This window comes from Chenopodium album, chromosome 1, assembly GCF_948465745.1.
Source record: "Chenopodium album chromosome 1, dcCheAlbu1.1, whole genome shotgun sequence".
Taxonomy (NCBI): domain Eukaryota; kingdom Viridiplantae; phylum Streptophyta; class Magnoliopsida; order Caryophyllales; family Amaranthaceae; genus Chenopodium; species Chenopodium album.
Window position 1 is genome coordinate 84,843,829 of NC_137834.1, and position 14,459 is coordinate 84,858,287.

General features: G+C 32.3%; 2 protein-coding genes and 2 non-coding genes across 5 annotated transcripts; 2 read left to right on the forward strand and 2 right to left on the reverse strand.

Moving 5' to 3' along the window:
- Positions 1 to 232: 232 nt before the first annotated feature.
- On the forward strand, positions 233 to 314 carry LOC145566747 (small nucleolar RNA SNOR75). Its single transcript, XR_014095484.1, has one exon. It is a non-coding gene; the product is annotated as a small nucleolar RNA SNOR75 (small nucleolar RNA).
- Positions 315 to 906: 592 nt separating this feature from the next.
- On the forward strand, positions 907 to 997 carry LOC145566689 (small nucleolar RNA snoR8a). The gene has a single exon (XR_014095473.1). It is a non-coding gene; the product is annotated as a small nucleolar RNA snoR8a (small nucleolar RNA).
- A 492-nt stretch (positions 998 to 1,489) lies between these two features.
- On the reverse strand, positions 1,490 to 2,808 carry LOC145623993 (cold-regulated 413 plasma membrane protein 2-like). Of its 2 annotated transcripts, XM_081676919.1 has the most exons (4): positions 2,459 to 2,755; positions 2,215 to 2,322; positions 2,041 to 2,111; positions 1,490 to 1,950 (listed from the first exon to the last, which is right to left on the reverse strand). In XM_081676919.1, the coding sequence occupies exons 1-4, from the start codon at positions 2,620 to 2,622 to the stop codon at positions 1,697 to 1,699; spliced, it is 597 nt and encodes a 198-aa protein (XP_081533045.1). In that variant the 5' UTR covers positions 2,623 to 2,755; the 3' UTR covers positions 1,490 to 1,696. The 2 variants fall into 2 exon arrangements, with proteins under 2 accessions (XP_081533045.1, XP_081533053.1); XM_081676927.1 differs by having other exon boundaries at positions 1,490 to 2,111; positions 2,459 to 2,808.
- Positions 2,809 to 7,929: 5,121 nt separating this feature from the next.
- LOC145624009 (BTB/POZ domain-containing protein At5g66560-like) lies at positions 7,930 to 10,527 on the reverse strand. Its single transcript, XM_081676939.1, has 3 exons — positions 10,120 to 10,527; positions 8,771 to 10,030; positions 7,930 to 8,645 (listed from the first exon to the last, which is right to left on the reverse strand). Exons 1-3 carry the CDS (start codon positions 10,237 to 10,239, stop codon positions 8,091 to 8,093), a joined length of 1,935 nt encoding a protein of 644 aa, XP_081533065.1. The 5' UTR covers positions 10,240 to 10,527; the 3' UTR covers positions 7,930 to 8,090.
- Between the last annotated feature and the right edge of the window lie 3,932 nt (positions 10,528 to 14,459).

Genomic DNA, 14,459 nt, shown 5'->3' on the forward strand with positions numbered 1-14,459 from the left:
CCTAATATCCACCGCTTTTTTTAGACTTTACCTATAATTACTCCTCCTTCTTCTCCATTTCTCTTCCAATCTCTCTCCTCCTTTCTCACTCTTCATTTTCAATCCATTTTGTTTTTGTTTTCGATTTTTCTCAATATTTTTTGAATAATCTATTTTATTTGTTTGAATTTAATTTGTTTGTTAGTTTTTTGGAAAAAAAATTTGGTGTAAATTTCAGAAGAAATGGTTGATTTCTCATTGATGATACAAACAGATGACGAGTCCGATCCATTCTTAACATTGTGACGACAAAACGAGGCATTTGTCTGAGAGGAATCATACATTTCTTCCCTCTTTTTCTTTAATTTTAATTTCATGAAATTTTATAAATAAATTTGAACTTTTTTTTTTAATTTGCAATTTCATTAATATTTGTTTCAATTGATTATTATTCTGGGTGTTTGTGAAGGCTTAAAAGGGAAGCAAAAGCAGCTATGATGAGAAAGTAATTACACTCTCATTAAATTAATGAGAATAGTGGTAGTTATTCTATGCTATTCATGATTATTTTTCAAGCACTTTTGAGCTGCAATTTCCCCCCTTTCTCTGCTTTTTCAACCTGGATGAAATTTTTAATCTTGATAATTTTAAGTTAATATTGATTCAATTGTATAGTTTTATTAATGAATAAATTATAACATAATGTTAATATATATATAGTATTAAAAGGTGTTTACAAAACCATATAATGATTTTCCTATGATGAGCAATAATGGGCTTTCATTTGATGGGATATTATGTAGGGATTTGTTTTACTGTTTAGAAATGTGGTCCATTATTTTACTTTACTTAAAATGAAAGTTACAATAATAATAATGGAATTAGTTAGCAACAAATTGAATTAAAGAAATTTTCCAAAGTTGGGGTAAAATAGCAGTGATTATAAAAATTCCTCGTTCTGAATTGCTATTTTAATGGCATGATAGACTCATCTATACACCCATAGAATATGAGCGTTTTACCCCGCTTTCAATCATCAAAGCTCTTTTAAATTTAAATTGAAAATATTCAAAATATATATTTCTATTTCTTCATTTTTCTTGTATTAATTGGTTAATTTTAGTTTGTTAAGTTTTTGTTCTAATCAAATTGTTTTTAGTTAATTTAGTTGGTAAAGTATTCTTGTATAAACTACTCTGTACTTTGCAATAGTTTTGAACAATTACGGATTTAAAGAGGAATATGCTTTTAAATGTTAATTTTGAGACTGTTTTCTTCAGATTATTTTTAGTTTAATTCAGTTCTAATAAGTACGGTTCTTAATTTCCTTCTCTTAATATTCATTTCACCTCCAATTAAGGGTCTGTTCTCTTACGTTGAAATTCAATCAGTTCAGTTCAGCCTCTAATTTCCTTCTCTAATAAAATATTTATTTTAGTTCAGTTCAGCTGAATTCAGTCAACGAGAACAGGCCCTAAGTTTAGTTTTCAAAAAAGGCCCTTAGTTGATTGATTCTTGTATAAATATAACGGGAATAGATTTATCATTTCTCAAGGATTTATAATGAATGACATTAGAAAGCAAAAATTGGACCAAAGAAAATGGAATGGGATTGATGAAAATTGGATGAAAACCTTTAAATTACCTATTACACAAATTTAACAGGAGTAATAATTATGGCAGTGTATAATTTAAAAAGTAAAAATTGATGAACAAATTAAATCATGAAAATAACCATGGACCAAATTGGGTAAGCCAATAAGAGAAGCAGCCCAATCGTATTGGAAATTCCATGGCTTTGAGTAAACGAATTTCTTAAACCACCAGTTGCCCTGATATGTTCTTGCAGCAAATAACACCCTATGATTAACAGAATTACAACTCCCATCCAACTATCCTTTAATTTGTGTGCTAGCAATTCTGGAGCTACCACCAACAATAGTATCAGTGATCCTGGCATTTCTAACCATTCTGCACATTTTACGTGTTCAATTGTTATTTCGTAAATGATTTCATGAGCTGATACAGATAAGGAGTGTGAGTTTAGAGGATGATATGTACCTGGGAAGCGGCGGTGGAAGAATAGCCTTAGCACAACCGCGACAAAAGCAATCCATTTCCCAACCTCACCCCTGTGGCATGTAATTTGTGAGTTAGTTATATGATCGATGAATTAAACCATTATAGAAAGCAGGGTGCTATATGATGGTAATAGAGAAGGAAAGGAAGAATAACCTAAGAAGGTAAAAAGGGCCAGAAGGAAGACTGAGGAATATGTATGGTACTAAGAGTGATGTGAGCATGTTGGTTCTCCAATTTGTGCGATCCAGGATCAACAAGTAACTGCATTGAAAATATTAAAAATTTTGCGTTAGCAAATACAAGAAGCCACTTCTATTTCATCAGCCAAACTATGATACATGATCATATGGTACCTAGTCAATAGGCAATTGAATTGCGAATGAAAATAGAAACTCACATAGCAGCAAGAGAGGCTAGCCATCTAAGAAAATGAGTTCCAAATCCTGAGGTGCCGCCGAGTCTAGAAGCATCATGAATGAGTGTCATCACAGCGATCTTGAGCTCATTGATGTCGGAGTTGATCAAATTGGCCGCGGCTAGTTGCTCAGGTGTCATTGCCATATAATTCACTCCTCTGCCCAGTTTCGGTCTCCTATTCTTTTCCTTAGCTCGCTTAAATCCTATAAAATGATAATATGTGTGTGAAAAACCAAAGTGTAATATTATTACGGTAAGTATGTGAAGATTGAAGAAAATAAAGTAACGTTTCGAACGTATTAGAATGTAAAATAGCCACAAAATTTGCTTGATCCGAATGAATAGGCTGCTGAAACCTTAACAAGCGGAACTACACTTGTTAGTTTATACTATAAGCCCATTTATGCCTTTGTACAAAATTGGCCCATGTTTCTATTTATGAAAGGCCCAAAAAATATTGCTTGTTTTTCAATGTTTTTAGCTTCAGGTTGTCATCTGATCTGCCATTATGAATTACAATGAGATGGTCCAGCCCAAATAAATAAGGATAAAGTAATTTTCTAAGCTGCTTCAATTCAGAATTCATACTACCTCCGTTAAATGTTACGTGCAACTTTGGAATATTTTATATCTCACAAATAATACCCCAAAGTTGCACATAACATTTAGCGGAGGTAGTATTTGTAGTCTTGTAGAGTCGTACGGAGTAGTTAATTTTTGCATCTCAATGTAATGTGGTACATTTTTACATAGTCATTAGGACGAAAAGCTAACCATTCACATTTTTGGAGCTAAATATCATTCCTTAATTTCAAGTCATATGTATAATATACATAATACATCAAAACTATAAACTACTTTTATTTGTTGAAGAGATCGATTTAACAGTTTTTTGTACTCTCTTTCGATACATAGATTAAAGATATGTATTAATGTAAACTTTTTAAAATTTATTATAATTATAACGCTCCATCCAACGCTCCATCCAATTCTCCATCTCTAACCATAATTTTGCAATTTTTCACAATTTAGGGAATAATTTAAATTATTTTTGATATATAAGAAAAAAAATAATTGTGTAATACTTTTGATTTGTCTGAATAAATGATTTTTTTCTTTTTTTAGACATAATCAGAGGTATTAATAATTAAATATGTACAATAATAGGCACAACAATACAAAGAAATACGTCTAAAAATAATGAAACAATGCTGGTCACTACTAACAACCAAAAAGACTTATTCTAATTTTGGGAAAATGAAAAAACAACTATATCATGCCCACATCCTTATTTCCAGTATGCTCTCATGAATAAAGGTTCAACTTTCATTACATATCTAGAATTTATACGTAGTATAAGATAAAGGGAATTCCAATAACAAATTGGATGTTGGTGTAGTGGGGATTGAGACTACAATTGGCACGGAGGACCCGTGTTTGATCTCCCGCAACAACAATTCGAAGGGGAGTGGTATTTAACCACCCAAAAACGATCCCCAAATCCGGATTAGCTCAAAAGGTGAACCGGGTGAAACACACAAAAAAAAAAAAAAAAAAAAAAAAAAAAAAAAAAAACCAATATTAAGGACGTATTCACATTTAGGGAAATTAAATACTGAACTGAAATTAAATAAATGTGAACAGGCCGTAAATTTAATTCAATACACATTTTAAGCCAAAAACATATTCTATACTTTCGTTGTCTCCAATTATATCATTTGCCTAGCATTATATGCTAGAAAATGTAAAGGGGGCGAGTGTGATTTTTTTATTTTTTATTTTATAATAAATTTGATTAAATAAAGCAATAATTTAAATAGAAAAATAGGACAAGTAAATGAAATATAATTAGTATTATAATTTGATCCCACAAAAGACGATTTCAATCATGAACAGGATTCTTGTGGGCAGAAATTATTTTGTCAAAAATAAAGGATAGTAGCAGGTTATGCATGACCCTTTTAATAACCTGTTTACCACCTACTCCTATTAGTCCTATAGAAAGGCATTTCCACCATATTATTTTTAACCTTTTTAGAACGTCTTTTCCTTTGTCCTAAATCAATGAAAAACTTTTCACACATGATTGTCAAGAAATTATGGTATGTTAAACTATGAGTGTCATCATTATACTTGATCTATGTTTTCAATGGCCCGAGTTTTATGCCAAAGTCTACTTTTTTGGGCCTTGATAATTACTTGATTATTTCATAATTTGACTAATAATTACCCAATTTTCCCACGTTGAAAAGGTCGTCTTCACTTTTGGATTATGATTATCATCGTTAATTAACATTATTGCTTAAACACAAGGGGATAATATTATATGGATGCACCGAAAGATGAGATTGATTTTTAAAGTTTGTTACATGTTAGGTTCAAGGAGACTTGGTGATAGTTGATAATTCACATTGTGTTTGACCTGGTAATTAGTAATTAACTAATTATGCATATGCACAATGTGGAGATTGATTTTACAAGTTTGTTAATGTACTATACTTCAATTGTACATGTTGACATTACATTTTTGGGTTTCTAAGGCTCATATAATTTGACAAACTGACATATAGAAGACATCATAATTATTACATACTTTGTAGTATTTTTTTTCATAGAAATTCAAATTTTATGACTTCTTCCATTAACATTTTGTTTTATTCACTAATTTTCATTACCTGTTATGAACTTATCTTATTTCATTTAATTAGAATTTATTAAAACTAAGGGTCTGTTCACATTTACTTAATTTCAGTTCAGTTCAACTCTAATCAATTCAGTTTAGCTCTTAATTTCCCTCTCTCATAAAATACATTTGAACTCAGTTCAGTTCAATTCAGCTCCAATTAGTTCAGTTCAGTAAATGTGACCAAGCCCTAATTCTCGTATTTAGTTGTTATTTGAACTTAGATAATATTTATCAGTATAAGATCGACTTAAGAAATTGATCAACATGCTCCAAAGCTGTTCTATTTGGAGGGGGGAAAAAAAAAGCTTCTCTTAAAATATTGTAGAAAGACAACAAAAAAATTGCCAATACCTTTTTAAGATATACTTGAGCTATGTGCAAAGGCCAAATTGAACTAACAAAAGAAACAATTCTCTTCTAAGTTTATTCTAACTCGTTGGTTGAACTTTGATATTCAAGCTCTAAGCTATGAGTGTGATCGCCAAAACGAACAAACAAATTTGCTTCCTTTTAATTTCTTATTAGATAATTAATCAATTTAAAATTAGCTATCTGACGCTTCATACTACATGATTAAATAATTATTTAAATCGGTCTTATCGTTATAACTTATAAATAATTAAATAGGTTTAAACGACCTATGTACAACACACTCTACGATCCTTTTCTGCTGGTTTATGTATCTAGAGAGTTTTGTATTGAGTTACAGTGTCGAAAGTTCACCACCTTTGAAGAATGTAGTTGAATTCTTTGTTGAAACTCATTGTAGTCCACTTGTGTATGTCCTATATTGGAGAAAAAAATGAGAGATGGTTCCACTTTATAATGTAGAGAAATTACCCCTACTATTGCCAATTGATTCTAGTATAGAAACTCTTAAGCCTTGTTTGTGGACCAAACTCTTCTCCTCTTTATTCGGGTTGCCCAGACCCATTTCATATTATCACTGAAATAACATTCTTAGTTTATTTTGTGAGAAGCACAAACATAATTATTATGAGCTTTTCACCAACTCAAAAGCGCTGTTCGAATGTTATTCCACTAAAAGCTCTTACTGTAACAACCAAATTTTATGCAAAATATTTATAATGCAAATCCGATCCTCAAATATTCTACTCCATATTCTATTCGAATCTTTAGTTCGTTTATTTTACGTAAACCGCGTACTTTAGATTATTAAAGATGAATTTGTGTTTGTTAATTTGTTCCACAAACTTCTTTTCCACTAAACACCTACTGTTGTATAGTGTACAACCTTTTAAAGTACTTCCTATGTATTTGTAAAATTGCGGAAGTTCAATCAACACATTTGTAAATGCATAATTTGACCCTTACAAGATTTTAATTATAGTAAAACTTTAAAACTCTAACACTCATAAAATTAATCCAACATCATCCATATACATAGTTAACAGTTTAACGTACAAGTATATTATTGTAATTAACAAAAAGCTGTAATCAAAGTAATATAGAGCCGTTAGGAAATACTTCCTTATATTCTTTGTTCATAAATATTTTTTAATATTAATAAATTATTTGATAGGGTATAAAACATATTCATGGGCCTCAACTATTAACTTAAGCTTTTGGTTGAGTTGATACATTAACATGGTATTGGAGCCAGTGTGACACAAAGGTCACGGGTTCACGGGTTCAAATCTCATCCGCCCTTTCTTTAAAGTGGAATTAATTCGCACTAAGAGCTTAGTATATTTTATCAAGCATTGCCAACCTTACTGTGTACTAATTCCCCCCTACAAACCAATCACCCTTTTCGCCTCATTTTACTCACACAAATCCTGAGTTTAATCTGCCACCCAAACAAAACCTACTTTTCCCATTCTACTTTTTCTCATGCAACTAACTTTCTCTTACTTCAACATGGCTTGATGAATCTCAATAAGCATGCCTTAAATGAACTTAGTTTTTTTTTTTTTTTATTACCCAAACACTACCAGCTTATTAATCAATAATCATTATACCAATTTTTTTTAAAAAAAAGTACAAATTAGTATTTTGTTAATCTCATTTACACGCTACAACTAGTCTTAACTTCGCCGGCAATTTAAGATCTAAAACACCTAAAACATTTGCACACCAATTGAGTACATGCCCCAAACCAAATGATGCCATTACGTATCAGGTAGGCAACTTCCCGAGCAACCCCACTATTGCATGGGCAACTGTATTGTTCACCGGCCACTTCAATGCGACCCACTCACTTCTCCATCTTACGTTTACTAGTACTAATATAACCTTAAAGTCTTTCGGACAGACTCAGACTCGAACTCAGACTCGTACCCAAACCCGAACCCGGACCCATTCAGTCCCCCAAATCATTCGCACAAATAAAGTAGTAATTCCCCCCCAACTTCCCCCCACTACCGTAGGCCACTCCCCCATACATCTTGGCCTCTAGCGGTCCCTCTCTCTCTCCCTCCATTCCACCTCAAAAGTCCCACAATATTTTTTGGTATTGCCAACTTTCACATAATTTTATTTGGCGCAATAAAGTGACTCACTACAATAGTACCAACTTTACTAATACAGTAATACTATATTACTCGTACACTATTAATGCGGTTACAATACTGACTTCAGGATCCTTTTCGAATTTTATCTACATTATTGTCATTTGTAAATTATGAATGTTCATTTACGGAGTATAAAAACATCATTATGTACTCATCATATCAGATCGCACCAAAAAGAATTTACCAAATCCAGAAGATGATAAAAGAATCGAGAAATACCACACCAAATAATACTGCTAGAATGCTAGTTGAACCTCTCTTTTTCCAATTCCAAATACACAATCAACAAAATTACAAATTGTACGAAATATGCCTATCAATTAAGTATGAATTTAAATATAATTCTCTAATCCTATAGACACATTGTTTTTACTTTTACTAGAGTTAATTAATCACCGTTGATTGGTGTGATGTCTCCCTTTCCTATTCTCCACAACCGTTGATTCATGCGAATCACAAACTTGTGTCTTAAACTTACACCCAAACTTACGTGTTATAGTGCTTCTCCAACTCGGAGAAGCACTTCCCACCTTATCAATCTTTTGAATTACTCTCTTCATACTTGAACACTCCCTTTCTAACTCATGTACTCTTGTCCTCATACTATCCATATCTAGCCGCAACACTTGATTCTCCCTTATTGCCTCCTTCCATGTACTCTGTTCCCTCCCCGCCCCGGTTCCACCATCGCCGCCATCCCTCTCCCCCTCGTCCTCGTCTTGGACCGAAGGACGAGTGGACTCACTCGCCGCAATGTCGGCTGTTATTAGAGTACCGGCGATGGCGTGCCGGAGTTGGAGCTGCTCAAAAAAGAGTACTTGAACTACTGCTCTTAGTGGCAGCCGCTCGTTTTGTGCTGCGTGTGTGCACGCTTCAAGTGTTAGCTTTTGACAGTCCATTACTCCACTTATTTTCTCTCTGTCTTCCTCTGATAACCATGGATGCGCCTATAACAACATCAACAAATAATTAACACAACTTAATAATCACATTAAACATTTCAACTATACAATTAATACAAAATTTAATATAATAAATGATTAATGAAATAGTTTAATATATAAGATAATACCTTGAGATAAACATCGACGGCTCTATAAACACCATCATCATATAACCGTGCTTTTTCCTCCGGCAACGAAAGAGCCAATTGAATGAATTTTTCCGGTTTCAAGTTCGAATCCGAAGCGATTTCCGAAAGGTAACCATCAATAAGTTTTCCGACGAGCATTATCGCCGGTGATCGGGCATTACCTAGGGTTTGATCACCATCACCTTCAATTTCTCTCCCGTCAAAATCCGCCAAAAAATGGCCTAAAATCCTCTCAATACAATCAACATCATACAAAGTTTCCGTCAAGTACGAATAACTCGGAATCAACAAATCATCTAATGTTGCTTGCTCTAATTGAGCTCCGATTTTTTTCTCCAGAGCAGATTTACATGCTTCCGAAGCATTAAGAATGTTCGCAGTGCGCAATAACCCGAACAAAAACCTCGTCGCAGCTTGCGATCGAGAGCTCTTCTCCGTCGGGAAGTTTGACACTATCGTCTCTAATAACTGTCTCTGCTCCGCTTCCGACGCCATCATCGACGATGATGGCGTCGGCTTGCGGTTGGAACGACTAATCCCAGGGAAACATCTTTTCGCATAATGAATCAAACAACTCTCAATAACCTCCGGATTCACTTCTTTCTCTTTCATTGAGGAGATGACTCGGTTGAAGAGATTTGAGCTCAGTTGAGCAAGATCTTCAACCCATGCGTCTCTCATCTTCGACGACGTCGTATTCTTCTTTCTAGAACCTCCGGAAGAGGTTACAACGACGTCGTTTACCGGCCACCCGAACAATGTCGGATCATAAAGCGACGCTTTCGATGAAATAGCATCAATGCATCGGTCAACAATGCCAAGGTTTTCCGAAAGCGACGATAAAAACTCGCATGATTTTAACGCTTTCACGGAATCCTTGATGTTTTTGAGAACGTTGTTTGTGAGATATCTTTCTGTTTTGGAGATGAGGTTGTCTTCGGAATATTCTTCCGTCATTTCTAGAACTTCTCCGGCGCACCGGAGTGGGGCCACTTTGGCGGCGGTCAGGTCGATTTTTACACCGTAACAGAATTTCGCGGCGGCTTCGAATGTCTCTGAGCCGCCGGGGAATTCTGTGAGTGACACGTGGCATTGCTCTTGCTCAACTAAGTCTTCGTCGTCTTCGGATTCAACGTCGTCGTTTTGTGTATCTTGTCTTTGCTCTAGTGGTTGTACTTTGTTGGCTTCTTGTTCTTTTATGAGGTCGTGGAGTTTCTTACTCTTCGACATCAATGGAAACTGAAATCATTTACGAATTAACAAATTACACAATAATACACAAAATTCCACTTTTTTTTAAAAAAAAAAAAAAATAACAAATCGAGTACCTTATGAAGATGGAAAGTCATGTCATCGACTTCAACAACGACGTCGCTTGGTAAACCAGTGGTGCAAAACCATGCTTGACCTTTATTAGGAGTAGCAGCACCAGATTTTCCATTCACCATTTTTATTTATTTATTTATTTTCTGAGAAAACTCAAAAGAGAACTTATAATGCTACAGATCTATGAAAAAAGCATGAAGAAATATAGAGAGAAACCCAAAAAAAAAACAGAAAAAAAAAATGAGTGGAATAAAAATGGGAAATGATAAAGTGAAGATGAAAGAAGAGAAAATAAAAAGGAAAGGTGTAATGGAATCCAATAATGAGGAAAAGGATTTTGGTTTAATTTTACATATAAAAGGGAAGGGGGTCCAACTACAGTCTTTCTTTCCTTATTTTTCTATTTTGAATATTCTACCTTTTTTTTTTCTAATTATTTATTTTATGATTGTAGAAATATCCTACTGTCTTCAATTAAGTAGAAGAATCTCACAGTAATCCGTCCAAAAATATAAAGAAAATCTCTGTTATGGTTACAAAGAAATCAAAACAAATGCAGCAGGTGAGTTTTTCATAAAATTATTATAAAAATTAATGTAATATTAAGGTCTATTCTCTTCAGCTTATTTTTTGTTCTGTTCAGTAGAGTTTTTAATTTTCTTCTCTCATAAAATATTCAGTTAAGTTCAGTTCCAATAAGTTCATTTTTGTTCAGTTCAATTCTTAATTTCCTTCTCTCATAAAATATTTAATTCAGTTCAGTTCAGTTAATCAGAACAGGCCCTTAGTATACATAATAAAATGTAAATTAGTTTTAAGATGATATTATCATGTTATGAAACTTTAAAATATCTACATTCACTGTTATTGATGTAACTAGGGTATTTTAGTGGTGACTAATTATTAGCATCATGATCATCATATAGTTTTAATTTAATTTTATTTATTTCTTATCTAATAAATGTTTTTTTTTAACGACAATTACCATCTAAATAGGAATAATTTTTTCATATGACAATATTTAAGTATTATCTTTAATTATCGGACAAGGTAACACTTGAATGTTACTCCGTAATATGTTTAAAATATGCATTTCAACTAACATACCTTTATATTTCGTATTATTTGTAACAGATAAATTTTTTATATCATACAAATAATCCTTCTTTAATGCAAATAATAAGAAATGGAGGTAGTAATTCTATTTTGAAAATAAATCTTTAATTTGAAATTTTGAATGAAATATAAACAGAGTACTAGACTCCCCCTCTCTTACATCACTACAATAAATAATTTGAGACCCCCTCTATTTATTTTATTGGGATTGCCTTTCTTTTGTCACCCACAAATGTTAAACAATGAATCAATGTATGAGATTTTTAAACTACGTATGGGTCTGGTTTACGTACAATAATTTGAATATTGTTGGCTCATCTATGTATATAGTAATATAAAATAAAATAAAATAAAAAAAAAACCATTATTCAATTGCAAAAAGAGTTTGAGATGTGGCAAATACTATCATTTCATACATTTCAATGTAGATTTGCAAGTTAAATTTGTGTAAAGCGAGGGAAAGAATAAGGAAATTCCTATCTCCAAAGACTCACTATTAGATTAAGTTTTGTATGATCTTTGCATCTATATATGAAACTTAGGGCCTGTTTTGAGATACTGAAATGAGTTGAACTGAACTGAATTGAACTAAATATTTTATGAGATCGAGCAGGAAATTAGGAACTGAACCGAACTGAATTGAAAATAAGTTGAAGAGAACAGACCCTCAGCTCAGCCACATGAAAAATGAAAGTAAGATTATTTTTCTCCAATACATAGTAATATCGAGTTAATGATCAATAAACTTAAACATCCAACATAGTAATATCCAGTACAGTTAATGAATAATTTTAAAGAAACTATGATGGGAGGATAAGCTTGAGCCTGAAATAGAAGTACGACGCGTGGTAGAAGTGTTTGTTCATTTAAGTTCACAAAAGTATGGAGTATGTAATTTCATTTTTTATTCTCCTCAAATAATTCTTTCATTTATGTTCATAAGCTCGTTTATTTATGTTAAAGAATTTGAAACTATACTACTACAATATTGATAGGCATGCAATAGCAAACTAGTGTAGTGTATGATAGTATGAGAGTCACATCCAAGAATGAGAAGAAAAGAGAAGGATATGAAACATATGATTATTGCCTCGTGCCTCACCTCACATTATTATAGTTTGGAGTAACACTTATGCTTCTAATGAAATGATTCAAAATTAATTACGAAGTACTCATGCATCATTATAACCATGAAGACATATAATTATTGTTTTGGTCTTGGATGGCTATGTAAATTATTGCTCATAATTTGGACCCACTTGTTTAAAAGAGTGTATAGAAAGCTTTAAACAATGAATTAATGAAAAAAAAGTGAAGACAGGAGCAATCAATGTCCAATCTAATGATGAAATGATCAATTTTTGAAATATTGCATGTATTTAATAATAACATCATTTAACCATGTAAAATAGTTTGTCCCATTTTCCAAGAATCTTCTCTTTAATTGCTTTAGCTTTGAATGGTAAGCAAGGCCAATTAGCCCAATTGATACTCCCTCCGTCCCTAAATTACATTCCTCTTTGGAAATTTACACGGGAATTAAGGAGGAAAGAATAAGACAAATAACAATAATTAGATAATGCAATGGGAAGTACAAAGATAGATTAGTTATTACTCATGACATGTCATCAATCCTTTGCAAAAAAAAAAAGGACTAATCACATGCTCCTAATTGAAAATTTTTAACCAATCATATTCATTGTAATTGGCACAAGGATTATGAGTGAGATTAGGTAAGGATGAGTGAGAAAGCATTAAATATAAAACAAAAAAAAGAGTTGATTTACTAAAAAAACTTACCAAAAATAGAAAGGAAGAATGTAATTTAGGGACGGAGCGAGTACATACTCATAAAACTTAACGCCCTAATATTGTGTTCTATTCACCTGATATTTACCTATATGAACTTATCTGAATTAATCTGAACTTATTTTAATTATAATTTAATTTGAACAACATTTATCAAAACTTATTTTTCCCGAACTGAACTTATAAGACCTGAAATAAGTGAATATAAGGTGAACAGAACGAACATACCCTAAGAGATTAATATATACTACGTATAAAAGCTTAACAAGAAGCATGAAGCTTAGATAATCGAAACAAAGATCATTATTTATGTTACATCATCACACAAACCTTCCTCCCAAAAAAAAAAAGAAATTGAGGAACCAGTACCTATGTATGCAACTATATCTTTTATTGTTTGTACGTTTATGTATGTTATGAAATTACAAATTCAATCACTAACATTAGTTACATGATACTTATTGCATGTCTGTCTTAAAACAACACAAATCTAATGGAATATAAGACAAGAAATTGCCTTGCCAAACGAAAGTACTGCGGAGTAATAGTAATTTGTTAGCCTCATGTTCAAATTAATTGCTTATTAGGAACACAAATATATATATATATATATATATATATATATATATATATATATATATATATATATATATATATATATATATATATATATATACGTGATACACTTACAAGCTCTATCAAATCGGTTTATGATTTAATCCTTTAATCCAGAAATCCTACCAATATATGGCCTACTACTCAAAATTCAAAAGAATAGTACCCTAAGAAAACCAATGGTATGAAATTGGTGTTGTTGGCAATTCGTGTATAATCATAAATAAGATCGTATCTACCCCTGCAAGTGCAACAACCCCCACTGTGGTAAGACATAAAGAGAGTTAGGTCGTACAATTGAGTAATGTTAATGTATGTATGTGACATTTTTTGCATTTATTTCATTCTTAAATGAGGCGATTGAAACTGCTATGTCCATATTTGAATTCTTCCAATTCTCCCACGGCTATCTTATTTTGTCCAACTTTATTTCATGTCTCTTTCTTTGGTCCACCCTCTCCTTTGCTTATTTATGTTAATGCTTTGCCTTCTACCCACCACAATATGATGCTATTCTTTTCATGTAAAGTAAATACCAAGTACTGTACTTTTTTTTATACTTATACCAAGTTTTATGTATTTATAATATATAATACATTTATCAGTTCAAAATACTAACTAAGCTTGCTTGGTGAAAACTTTGGGTCTGTTCATATTTACTGAACTGAGCTGAACCGAACTGAAATGAATATTTTATAAGAGAATGAAATAAAGAGCTGAGCTGAACTGATTGGAGCTGAATTGAACTGAACTGAACTGAACTGAGCTGAACTGATTGGATCTGAACTGAACTGAAACTAAA